The 13,979-nt window shown below is 43.2% G+C and overlaps 1 protein-coding gene across 1 annotated transcript in view; it reads right to left on the bottom strand.

Moving 5' to 3' along the window:
- DMBT1 (deleted in malignant brain tumors 1) overlaps positions 1-13,979 on the bottom strand; it is a 306,433-nt gene that overhangs the window by 194,858 nt on the left and 97,596 nt on the right. The window contains exons 21-27 of the mRNA XM_029610571.1: positions 12,634-12,672; positions 11,420-11,737; positions 10,046-10,060; positions 7,629-7,667; positions 5,159-5,197; positions 3,943-4,260; positions 2,572-2,586 (exon numbers count right to left, since the gene is read on the bottom strand). Coding sequence (XP_029466431.1) covers positions 2,572-2,586; positions 3,943-4,260; positions 5,159-5,197; positions 7,629-7,667; positions 10,046-10,060; positions 11,420-11,737; positions 12,634-12,672 — 783 coding nt within the window. The remainder of the gene's footprint in view (positions 1-2,571; positions 2,587-3,942; positions 4,261-5,158; positions 5,198-7,628; positions 7,668-10,045; positions 10,061-11,419; positions 11,738-12,633; positions 12,673-13,979) is intronic.

Genomic DNA, 13,979 nt, shown 5'->3' with positions numbered 1-13,979 from the left:
TCTCAGTGGAAAAGGGTAAACAGAGGAGTGCCTCAGGGATCTGTACTTGGACCAGTGCTTTTTAATATATTTATAAATGCTCTAGAAAGGAATACGATGCTGACACCAGATCTTCCTTTCCCAGGTGGGAGAGTACAGAGGTGTCTATATGACAAGCGAGCATTGACAGAAATGTGAGCAGTCCTCTTATAGGTATTTCTTCTCTGCAGGATAAGAGGTTTAGAGTTGATAAGAAACCTCCTGTTTGAGTTTCTTATGTTGGGGCAGAGCTGCTATAGCAGTTACTTTAGAGAGCCGTGAGCCCCCATCTAATCAGATGTAAATATCCTGTAATCTCTGACAGCTGGAATCCCAGAATAAACGTTTGTCGGTTTTATGATAATGTTTTGTGTGAGACTCTCTTTTATCTCAAGGTGTGATTCCTCCGATCTGGGTATCAATACAGAGGGAATGGGAAAGCACTCAGAGGGGGTTACAGAGGGATACAGGGTTCCTGGTTTTCTCTTTCCAGCTTGGGAAATATTGTGCTTACCTCTGTGCCAGGTGCATTACAACATCTCTGTTGCGTTCGTGCCTGTTCTCGCCCTCGCTCTACCCTCTCTACCTTAGTGGCGACTCCCTTCAGGTCTGACAGACAGATGCTTGCATGGTTTCTCCTCGCCATTCTTCCTGGAATCCCCGGGCTTGCCTGATGCGCGCTCCAGAGTTTGTACCAGCAAGGGCGCAAACATCGGGGCGTCCCCCTGTAGTGAAATCATCCGCTTCCACATTAAAAGGTCTTTGCTTGCTACTACGAATCTAGTTAGCAAGGGGAATTCTTTCTCCACTGCTCTGCCTCCACCACCTTACCTAGGGGTACCCGCTCCTTGGGGGTCCCGCGCTCTCTTCTTGATTTCAGATTGCTAAGATGGGATCAGGTACTCGCTCCACGATGGCCTACGTCCCTGAATGCTCAGAAGACTCCTTACTGCCTGGAAGCGATCGCAGATGTGAACACAGTGAGTTCTACAGATAGGAACCGGTACTCCCTCCACGAGGGCCTATGTTCCTAAATCCTTTCTCAACTCTCTCCTATATCAGAAGCTATCATATACCTATATGTTGTGCATTACTATTATGGATTGCAGATAGGAACCATTGCAGATAGGAACTCCTTACTGCTTCCAGGCAGTAAGGAGTCTTCTGAGCATTCAGGGACGTAGGCACTCGTGGAGCGAGTACCTGATCCCATCTTAGCAATCTAAGGCCCAATGTTCCTAAATCCCTTCTCAACTCTCTTCTATATCAGAAGCTATCATATACCTATATCTCCTGCATTACTATTATAGAGATTGCAGATAGGAACCGGTACTCGCTCCACGAGGGCCCATGTTCCTAAAACCCTCCAGACTCTCTTCTATTCCAGAAGCCATCTCGTACACAGATATTGTGAGTTACTATTTCAGACTGCTTACAAAACCAGTACTCGCCTGTGGCTCCTGTCCCTGAATACTGAAGACTCTCTGTTGCATAAGAGGACCTTACAGACATCTACCATTGTGAGTGTATCATCCACTACTGGTTATGTATCCAGCATACCCTGTCTACTCACTACCTATAGTCTCTCCTTACAGCTCAGCAACCCAGAGACCACAATTCCAGTATCTGAGGGACTTCAGCCCTGCCGAGCATATCAGCTCACTACTGCCACCTCTGGTGGTTCTACTTCCTGTCTAATAAAGAACTATCTGTGTTTGTCTCCATACTCCAGCCTAGCCGGTGGTCCCTCTCGGGATATCCTCCTGGGGGCGCTGTCATCTGCCATCGGCTCAGGGATTCACCAATTTACCTCAAATGTTCATGCCTTACACTACTAGACCAGTATTATATGACTGCCACTCTGTGGGAAGCCAACCCATCACAGATCATTTACTGCGCCTATGGAGTATTATAAATGTTAGCTCTTCCCCTTGGCAGGGTGATCCATAACAGATTGCTAACTCCCTGGCGGACTTATAACAGATTCCTACGCCTGGCAGCAAGGATTGATAACCGATTGTTAACTCCTCCCCCTACAGGAGGAGCACGATAACAGATTGCTATCTCCGAGCAGCAGATTTATAACAGATTGCCAACTCCTCCCCTCTGGAGGAGCAGATCTACAACAATCTCCTCTACCTATTACTTTAGTGAACCACAGAAACACGAGCTTCATTCACAAACCAGCACCAGGCATCTCTCACATTCTAGGGGCCCGTGAAAGGATCACAACTCAATATAAACATTTCCCATTACTCCTCTGTGTTAAATTGTGTGTGGTACATATGGTCTTTTATGCTGAGAGGTTGGATTCTGATTTGGTACATTTATTTACACTATTTTTATTTATTATTATAAGGAAAAAGACACAAACTAAATACATATAAATGTAAATGCAAAAGGGTAATACCAGGCCTTCATCATCCTGTCTAGAAGCAGCTTAGTGACCCCAGTGATTAGGAAGCTCATGATGTGGTCACTATCCTAGCCTGTGATGGAGAGAAGAGGAGATTTCTCTATGGGAAAAGCCTTAATGTCAAATCCTTCACTTACCCGAGTGCTGAGACGCTGTTAGGATAAAAAGAAAAGAAAATGTCAGTGTCCAGAGAAACCTCCCCAGGAAACTCACACACTCCAGGTCTTCCAGGAGATGCATTTTACTTCTCAGATTGAATATTTTCATTTAAGTAATCATCTTTGGAGATGTACATTTGTTGAGAAATGACAAGAAAAATGCAGCAAAACAATCTTTTCTTACTTGCCGTTTCAAACGAAAACCCCCCAGTAATGCTGGATTTTTATTTTCACCTTTAATGCAGTCCCTGGCTGCTGCTACCTCTGCCAAAGCCCCAATCCCCTACCTCCCCCCAATACAGAGAGAAAACCCCCAAAATTAACCACGTCATCCTGCCCATCTTTCTCCATCTCACAGGTCGCAGAAAACAAAATGGGACACAAGCAATCTCTCGAAAATCCCATCTCGCTGGATCATGATTCAAATTGTCCCCTGCAGAGAGGGAAGGAGTGGGAGTGGGAGGATGAGGAAGACCTAGAGAGGCACTAGGGAGGATTGGAGAAGAGATCCTGGCTCCTTTCCTTTCCTTTCTTTTTTTCCTTACTCCCTTTCATTTTTATTTCATTAGAATGTTAATGAAACAAGCAAATGAGATATTAAACAATTTGAGAGAAATGAAACAGCTTTGTAGTCTGAGCACATACCTTACAAACTTTTGTATGTGTCTAAGATTAACCTGAGCGGAAAGAAAAAGGTTTTATTAAGGAAAGCTGCAGAAGATGGGCCCCAGGATAACAATAAACTCATGGGAACTCGTCAGCCGAGACGTCCCTCCATTCATGGAGTTTTTTTCAGGGTCTGATGAAACTGCAGCTAATAATGTTTTGGGATTGTCCATTGACCCTGCTGTCCCTGGGCAGATCCGTTTCCTCTCCAGGGCCAAGGTGTTTGTATTATAGGCACCTGGAAGTCAACTCTGGCTCTGTAGGAAGGAATACTCTGAGCCTACAGATCTCTATAAAAATATTATGGGAAGTGACTGCATGTCAGATATTACATGGACATATCAGTCCAGGGGCTCTGATTTGTGCTTCATCCCTAATAGCCATCTCTCTGCTCTATCAGGAGCATCTGGAGCCTCATCAGCTCCATCCATAGCAGGGAGAAGCTTATGAGAACCAAAACCTTATTTAGCCTTACAGGATCTTATTCAAACCACGTGTTAAATGATCTAATTTCACAATCCAATCAGCTTTCATGAGGCAAGGATTACTCCAAAGAAGAAATACTTTTCCAGAACAAGGAATAAAGCTACGTCCTTCTCTGAAACTGTCCATACTGCTCAAAGGCTACGCTGACACATACAGGAGTAACTGAGATCTCACGTGATGGGGAATAGGAAATGGTACCTGAGCAGATGGCACCGGCGTCTTCATGATGACCACAGTTATGCACTTTCCATCCACGGCTGGAGCACTGGCCCAGGAACCATTCATCTCCTCTGCACTGCACATCATCCAGAAGGATATCTCCTGTACCTTGGCCAAAATGGGCACTGCCAGGAGCCGCAACAGCAGAACCGCAGCCCAGCTGTCTGCACACAGCATTTGCATCATTTGTATCCCACAGGTCATCACAAACCGATCCCCATTTTCCAGCATAGTAAACTTCAACACGCCCTGCACATCTGTCTGAGCCATTCACCAACCGCACCTCATGCATTGAACCTACAGGTACAAGAGGAGCAAATGTTTTAAGCAGAAATGTGGTGCATTTTTCTCATTCTACAGGCTCTGAATTAGGTAAGTACAGTCCTCGCTTCTAGTTTTAGAGACTAATAACTATTTATTTATTTCTGAACTTGTAAATCTCTTTTCCAAACTGGAACTGTGCAAGCTGGATATACAAGATCTAAAATAAAAACTTTATAGATAAATACAACTTTATAATAAATCAAACAGCAGCAGCAGCAATGTAGAAACAATAATCAGATAAACATACAGAGGGGAATTCTCAAACTATCCCCTTAGTGGTATCATCTGTGTATACAAACTGTTTTTAATGCATGTAAAAGGCTTTAAATACTCCCAAAGGGAGCAATAATCAATCTGCCCTCTTTGGTGCAAATACTGCAGGGACCCTTTCCACGCCAGGCTAAAGACAATAATTAGTGCACAATTTCACGTTTCCTTTTCCTTTGGTTATTGCTGCCAGGACAATCTAAGCTGCGGTATTTGCGTCTGTTTCTGTGAGTTCAACCACTCAAAAGCAAACCAACCCCCATAGATGTGAAATTGCAATATGCACAGGATATTTTCCTCTCCCCGGGATCTCCTCCTGACAATGCTGGTAAAAGTAGGCACAGATAGTTCTCCAATAACCTGAAGCTCCCACAAGGCCGTAACACTTCAGGCCATCTGATTACATAGAAGAAGAAGATCTGAAACGTAACTGAGGACATTCAGCACAATCCATGGGACCCAGGATCCTATCCCAATTTACAATTCAGCACTTTGGGAAGAGAGACCTCTGGGATGGGACTTCTGGTGTCCTGAGAGGCTGCGTGATTTGTATCACAGATTCAGAAGGGGCAATGTTATTATTACCTGAGATAATGTCACTTACCAGCTGTAAAAGTTGGTCCTAGGGAGGGTCTTGAAGTAGCTACGAATGAAAAGGAAACATAAGCCAGCAGTATAAATAGGAGAGGTATTTTTTTTAATTTATAGTTTATTAACTTTCTTAATACATTTAAATGAAAATAAGAAATAAGCAAAATCATGTATTACGTAAGAGAATACATTTACACTTTAACACTCAGGCAGTCTTCCATCTGTAATATCAGAGTATAGACCACATTATCATGGGGGAGCCTGTTACACAGGAAAAATAGCACAAGTAATTATGTATCAACATAATCCAAGGAGAGACTTTTATATTTTTCACCATTCTCTATCTACCAAGGTCGCTGTAACCAGCTCTAACCACTTTTATCTTGAAGAAAAACTTCTAAATGCCCTGGATCGGTGAAAACAAACTTATTTTTCTGAAAGGGAATTAAACATTTACAGGGGAATTTAAGGAAGAAGGTGGCCCCTAGGGCCAAAACTAGGGGTGTGCATTCGGATTGACCGCATTAGTGAAACGCAACTCTTTTTTTTTTTTTACTTAAAAAATTGATTCGACATAAACGATCGGATTTCCCACATATCGAACATAGATATGTTCGATATGTGGGAAATCGCGATTGTTGAGCCAAAATAAAAATATAAACCCCCTCACCCTCCTTAATCCCCCCCCCCCGACTTACCACAACTCCATGGTGATGGAGCGGAGTGAGGACGCCATTTCTGCAATCCTTGGCGAGAAGCATGTGACGTCGGCGGCACGTCGAGTGACGCCGGCGTCACGTGATTCCCGGCTCGTTCGCGCCGGATGGCTCGTTCGGCCCAAAAAGAACTTTTGGCCAGCTTGGGGGGGCCTCCTGACCCCCCCAAGCTGGCCAAAAGTTCTTTTTGGGCCGAACGAGCCATCCGGCGCGAACTCGCCGGGAATCACGTGACGCCGGCGTCACTCGACGTGCCACCGACGTCACATGCTTCTCGCCAAGGATTGCAGAAATGACGTCCTCACTCCTCGCTCGATCACCAGGGAGTTGTGGTAAGTCTGGGGGGGGGGATTAAGAAGGGTGAGGGGGTTTTAAATTTTTTTTTTGCACATATGTACATATACCCAACTCATTGGATTTTTTTTATGTCCATATTGGCCGCAAGTGGGACCCCCTTTCGGACATAAAAAATATGAACATAAAATTTTGCTCTGCACATCCCTAGCCAAAACCCTCTGCCACAATAATAAAAATTGTTTTCTCCTGAGTTGAGTAGATTTGGACACATCAGGAAACATCTGCACTGATTGTCCACAAAAGGCAAAGCTTTTATTCTTAAAGTACTTCTGAAGAACCAGATTTTTCTGACTCTCCAATGCAAACACTACTATTAAAGAAGATGTCAATTGGATATCATCCACTGAAGCCTCTAAAAAAGATGTTAAATTAGGGCTTTCAGGTTGTAAAATATCTCCATCATTCTGTGCTAAGCTTTTCTTTATATTAGACATAAAATACATTATACAGGCTCTGAATTAGGTAAGTATAGTCCTTGCTTCTTGTTTTAGAGACTAATAACTATTTATTTTTTTTTGAACGTGTAAATCTCTTTTCCAAACTGGAACTGTACACGCCAGATATACAAGATCTAAAATAAAAACTTTATAGATAAATGCAACTTTATAATAAATCAAACAGTAGCAGCAATGTAGAAACAATAATCAGATAAACATACAGAGGGGAATTCTCAAACTGCCCCCATAGCGGTAAAATCTGCGTATTCAACCTGTTATTACATGTGTAAAAGGCTTTAAATACTCCCAAAGGGAGCAATAATCTGCCCTCTTTGGTGCAAATACTGCAGGGACGTTTTCCACACCAGGCTGAAGACCTGTTCAATACTCTATTGTTTAATGTAACGCCTTACGGCGAAAGTTTTGTTCTTTGGAAACCGTCTTGATTTGATTTGCATATCGAGAAAGTCGGTATATAAAAACACTAAATAAATAAATAAATAAAATAAATAAATAATTAGTGCAAAATTTCAGGTTTCCTTTTCCTTTGGTTATTGCTGCCAGGACAATCTAGCTGCGGTATTTGCGTCTGTTTCTGTGAGTTCAACAACTCAAAAGCAAACCAACCCCCATAGATCTGAAATTGCAATATGCACAGGATATTTTCCTCTCCCCGGGATCTCCTCCTGACAATGCAGGTAAAAGTAGGCACAGATAGTTCTCCAATAACCTGAAGCTCCCACACGGCCCTAACACTTCAGGCCATCTGATTACTTAGAAGAAGAAGAATTGAAACGTAACTGAGGACATTCAGCACAATCCATGGGACCCAGGATCCTATCCCAATTTACAATTTACACTTTGGGAAGAGAGACCTCTGGGATGGGTCGTCTGGTGTCCTGTGAGGCTGCGTGATTTGTATCACAGATTCAAAAGGGGCAATGTTATTATTACCTGAGATAATGTCACTTACCAGCTGTAAAAGTTGGTCCTAGGGAGGGTCTTGAAGTAGCTACGAATGAAAAGGAAACATAACCCAGCAGTATAAATAGGAGAGTTTTGATCAATTCTCTTTTATGCTTTTATAACATTAATCAACCCTACAACTCTAATAGAATACAAAGAGGAGAGGGGAGGAGAGATACGGGAAATTTGGGACATTTCGGCAGTTTAAGAATAATAAAAAACAAGATTTCCTGACCATTTCCTCTGAGGTTCTTTTATTTCTGGAGGTGAAGTTTCCTTTTTTGCTGTTTTAATTTAACTGCACCCTCTCACCCAACTTCAAGCAGGTTTTCAGGCTCTGCTTAGCCCTTTCTCCCTTGGGCACCCAAGCAAGCTCCCCTCACTGATGGGTTTACTTCCTGCAGCTCTCAGGCCCTGGAACCACTCTCACCACATTCTGTGCATTCTGCTCCCTCCTTCCCACAATCTGAGAAAAGCATGAAGATCCTTCCTTTCCTCTAACTTCATGATCCTTCAATGGTGCGATTAGCATCAGCTAAGAAAACTAAAAAGTCATGGGATAGGAGGCGATGTCCTTTCGTGGATTACAAACTGGTTAAAAGACAGGAAACAGAGTAGGATTAAATGGTCAATTTTCTCAGTGGAAAAGGGTAAACAGTGGAGTGCCTCAGGGATCTGTACTTGGACCAGTGCTTTTTAATATATTATAAATGCTCTAGAAAGGAATACGATGCTGACACCAGATCTACCTTTCCCAGGTGGGAGAGTACAGAGGTGTCTATATGACAAGTGAGCATTGACAGAAATGTGAGCAGTCCTCTTATAGGTATTTCTTCTCTGGAGGATAAGAGGTTTATAGTTGATAAGAAACCTCCTGTTTGAGTTTCTTATGTTGGGGCAGAGCTGCTATAGCAGTTACTTTAGAGAGCCGTGAACCCCCATCTAATCAGATGTAAATATCCTGTAATCTCTGACAGCTGGAATCCCAGAATAAACGTTTGTCGGTTTTATGATAATGTTTTGTGTGAGACCCTCTTTTATCTCAAGGTGTGATTCCTCCGATCTGGGTATCAATACAGAGGGAATGGGATAGCACTCAGAGGGGGTTACAGAGGGGATACAGGGTTCCTGGTTTTCTCTTTCCAGCTTGGGAAATATTGTGCTTATTTCTGTGTCAGGTGCACTCAACATCTCCTCTACCTATTCCTTTAGTGATCCACAGAAAGACGAGCCAGAGGCCCATGAAAGGATCACAACTCAATATAAACATTTCCCGTTACTCCTATGTGCTAAATTGTGTGTGGTACATATGATCTTTTACGCTGAGAAGTTGGATTCTGATTTGGTACATTTATTTACACTATTTTTATTTATTATTATAAGGAAAAAGACACAAAATACATTTATTTTATTTAGAAACTTTTATATACCGGTATTAGTGGGGACATCATACCGGTTCACATATTAACAAAAGATTTAGAAGTACATTTCAACAGGGGAGGCGAACTGGGCAGGGGGGTTAACCTAGAGCAGTAGGGAAAATAGATTAAACAACAAGAAATCAACAAGAGGTCATAACAAGAAGACAACAATGTACATTGTGATTAGATTCCTTAATATAAGGAAAAGGGCGGTCACCTAGGGGGTATGAGCAATAGAGGGAAGGGAGGGTCTATTCTGTGTAGGCTTGGTTGAACAGGAATGTTTTTAGTTTCTTTTTGAATTTGATGGCGCAGGGTTCAAGGCGCAAGTGGACGGGTAGGGAGTTCCAGAGGGCGGGGCCGGCAATGGATATGGAGCGGTCACGGGTGGATGAGAGATGAGCTGCCTTCAAGGACGGTACATGTAGATTACCTTTGTTGGCAGATCTGGTGGCTCGGGAGGACAGGGGCGCAGTGAAAGGGAGGTCAAGCCAGTTGGAGTTGTGTGTGTGGATAGATTTGTGTACTATGGTCAGGGTCTTGTAATGTATACGGAAAAGGATGGGAAGCCAATGTAGATCCTTGAGGACAGGGGTAATATGTTCGTGTATGCGTGTGTTGGTAATGAGCCTTGCAGTGGCGTTTTGCAAAAGTTGAAGGGGTTTTATTGAAGATAAGGGGAGCCCTAGGAGGAGGGCATTACAATAGTCCAGTTTGGAGGTAAGGGTGGCTTGGATCACTGTGCGGAGATCTTGGGTGTACAGCAGGGGTCGGAGTTTCTTAAGAACGTTGAGTTTGAAGAAGCCTGCTTTGAGGATAGATTTGATTTGTGGTTTCATGTAAATGCAAAAGGGTAATACCAGGCCTTCATCATCCTGTCTAGAAGCAGCTTAGTGACCCCAGTGATTAGGAAGCTCATGATGTGGTCACTATCCTAGCCTGTGATGGAGAGAAGAGGAGATTTCTCTGTGGGAAAAGCCTTAATGTCAAATCCTTCACTTACCCGAGTGCTGAGACGCTGTTAGGATAAAAAGAAAAGAAAATGTCAGTGTCCAGAGAAACCGCCCCAGCAAATCACACACTCCTGGTCTTCCAGGAGATGCATTTTACTTCTCAGATTGAATATTTTCATTTAAGTAATCATCTTTGGAGATGTACATTTGTTGAGAAATGACAAGAAAAATGCAGCGAAGCAATCTTTTCTTACTTGCTGTTTCAAATGAAAATCCCTCAGTAATGCTGGATCTTTATTTTCACCTTTAATGCAGTCCCTGGCTGCTGCTACCTCTGCCAAATCCCCAATCCCCTGCCTCCCCCCAATACAGAGTGAAAACCCCCAAAATTAACCACGTCATCCTGCCCATCTTTCTCCATCTCACAGGTCGCAGAAATCAAAATGGGACACAAGCAATCTCTCGAAAATCCCATCTCGCTGGTTCATGATTCAAATTGTCCCCTGCAGAGAGGGAAGGAGTGGGAGTGGGAGGATGAGGAAGACCTAGAGAGGCACTAGGGAGGATTGGAGAAGAGATCCTGGCTCCTTAGATTCCTTTCCTTTCTTTTTTTCCTTTTTCCCTTTGATTTTTATTTCATTTCAAGTTAATGAAACAAGCAAATGAAATATTAAACAATTTGAGAGAAATGAAACAGCTTTGTAGTCTGAGCACATACCTTACAATCTTTTGTATGTGTCTAAGATTAACCTGAGCGGGAAACAAAAGGTTTTATTAAGGAAAGCTGCAGAAGATGGGCCCCAAGATAACAATAAACTCATGGGAACTCGTCAGCCGAGACGTCCCTCCATTCATGGGATTTTTCTCAGGGTCTGATGAAACTGCAGCTAATAATGTTTTGGGGATTGTCCATTGAACCTGCTGTCCCTGGGCAGATCCGTTTCCTCTCCAGGGCCAAGGTGTTTGTATTATAGGCACCTGCAAGTCAACTCTGGCTCTGTAGGAAGGAATACTCTGAGCCTACAGATCTCTATAAAAATATTATGGGACATGACTGCATGTCAGATATTACATGGACATATCAGTCCAGGGGCTCTGATTTGTGCTTCATCCCTAATAGCCATCTCTCTGCTCTATCAGGAGCATCTGGAGCCTCATCAGCTCCATCCATAGCAGGGAGAAGCTTATGAGAACCAAAAGTTTATTTAGCATTACAGGATCTTATTCAAACCACGTGTTAATTGATCTAATTTCACAATCCAATCAGCTTTCATGAGGCAAGGATTACTCCAAAGAAGAAATACTTTTCCAGAACAAGGAATAAAGCTACGTCCTTCTCTGAAACTGTCCTTACTGCTCAAAGACTACGATGACACATACAGGAGTAACTGAGATCTCACGTGACGGGAGACAGGAAACGGTACCTGAGCAGATGGCACCGGCGTCTTCATGATGACCACAGTTATGCACTTTCCATCCACGGCTGGAGCACTGGGACAGGAACCACTCATCCCCTCTGCACTGCACATCATCCAGAAGAATATCTCCTGTGCCTTGACCAAAATGGGCACTGCCAGGAGCCGCAATAGCAGAACCACAGCCCAGCTGTCTGCACACAGCATTTGCATCATTTGTATCCCACAGGTCATCACAAACCGATCCCCATTTTCCAGCATGGTAAACTTCAACACGCCCTGCACATCTGTGTGAGCCATTCACCAACCGCACCTCATACGTAGAACCTACAGGCACAAGAGGAGCGAATGTTTTAAGCAGAAATGTGGGTGCATTTTTCTCATTCTACAGGCTCTGAATTAGGTAAGTACAGTCCTCGCTTCTAGTTTTAGAGACTAATAACTATTTATTTATTTTCTGAACGTGTAAATCTCTTTTCCAAACTGGAACTGTACAAGCCTGGATATACAAGATCTAAAATAAAAACTTTATAGATAAATACAACTTTATAATAAATCAAACAGCAGCAGCAATGTAGAAACAATAATCAGATAATCATACAGAGGGGAATTCTCAAACTGCCCCCATAGCGGTAAACTCTGCATATTCATCCTGTTATTACGCATGTAAAAGGCTTTAAATACTCCCAAAGGGAGCAATAATCAATCTGCCCTCTTTGGTGCAAATACTGCAGGGACATTTTCCACGCCAGGCTGAAGACCATAATTAGTGCAAAATTTCACGTTTCCCTTTCCTTTGGTTATTGCTGCCAGGACAATCTAGCTGCGGTATTTGCGTCTGTTTCTGTGAGTTCAACAACTCAAAAGCAAACCAACCCCCATAGATGTGAAATTGCAGTATGCACAGGATATTTTCCTCTCCCCGGGATCTCCTCCTGACAATGCTGGTAAAAGTAGGCACAGATAGTTCTCCAATAACCTGAAGTTCCCACACGGCCCTAACACTTCAGGCCATCTGATTACATAGAAGAAGAAGAATTGAAACGTAACTGAGGACCCACAGCACAATCCATGGGACCCAGGATCCTATCCCAATTTACAATTCAGCACTTTGGGAAGAGAGACCTCTGGGATGGGACGTCTGGTGTCCTGTGAGGCTGCATGATTTGTATCACAGATTCAGAAGGGGCAATGTTATTATTACCTGAGATAATGTCACTTACCAGCTGTAAAAGTTGGTCCTAAGGAGGGCCTTGAAGTAGCTACGAATGAAAAGGAAACATAAGCCAGCAGTATAAATAGGAGAGTTTTGATCAATTCTCTTTTATGCTTTTATAACATTCATCAACCCTACAACTCTAATAGAATACAAAGAGGAGAGGGAAGGAGAGACACGGGAAATTTGGGACATTTCGGCAGTTTAAGAATAATAAGAAAGGATAATTAGTTTCTTACCTGATAATTTTCATTCCTCTAGTACCAAGGATCAGTCCAGACTGCTGGGTTATGCCTCCCCTCCAGCAGATGGAGTCAGAGAAAAGCTGAAAAGCACCCCCCAGATATACTGGTGTGCCACCTGCGATCCCTCAGTATAATCAATATCAAAGCAGAACGAAAACATATATCTCATCCTTAAATTTTATATAAGAACCAATGACTAGAGCAAAAATACCAGAAAAAAGTTTCTCTTTTCTTTTTTTTTTTTATACCAATAACATGTTGATAACATATGTGAAGAGAAAACAACAGAAATATGACACGAAAATGAGCAGACTCTCCTGTAATATAGATTCTTGGGCGGGTGTCTGGACTGATCCAGGAACGAAAATTATCAGGTAAGAAACTAATTTTCCTTTCCCTGTACGTACCAGGATCAGTCCAGACTGCTGGGATGTACCCAAGCCGCCTTAAATGGGGAGGGACCCAGAGAGTCCCACTCGAAGCACACTGCTGCCAAAGGACTCTACAGCCGGATCACGAACATCCAACCTATAATGCCTAGCAAATGTGTACAATGAATTCCAGGTGGCCGCTCTGCAAATTTCCTGAGGCGAAACACATTGGCTTTCCGCACAAGATGCCGCCTGAGAGCAGAGAGAGTGAACCTTGAGACCTTCAAGGACAGGGCATCCGTGGCATAAATACGTGGAAGCAATAGCCTCCTTCAACCAGCGAGCGATGGTAGCCTTAGACGCCATATGTCCCTTCTTTGGACCATTCCACAAGACAAAAAGATGATCCAACTGCCGAAACTTATTAGTAACTTCGAAATATCTCAAAAGGGACCGCCGGACATCAATCGCCGCAAGTCTCGACCGTGAGCAGAATGGGTATAATCTCTTCCGAAACGAATGGAAGGTCTATTGACTGATTGACGTGGAAAGCCGAGACCACCTTAGGCAAGAAGGAGGGTACTGTCCTCAAGTACACACCCGAGTCTGTAATACGCAAAAATGGTTCCCGGCACGATAACGCCTGTACTTCGGAGACACAACGCGCCGAACAAATAGCCACGAGAAAAACTGTTTTGAGAGTTAAATCCTTCAAGGCGCTTGATGGGCTCAAACGG

This window comes from Rhinatrema bivittatum, chromosome 7 (assembly GCF_901001135.1).
Source record: "Rhinatrema bivittatum chromosome 7, aRhiBiv1.1, whole genome shotgun sequence".
Lineage (NCBI taxonomy): Eukaryota > Metazoa > Chordata > Amphibia > Gymnophiona > Rhinatrematidae > Rhinatrema > Rhinatrema bivittatum.
This window is presented reverse-complemented; position numbering and strand designations above follow the sequence as displayed.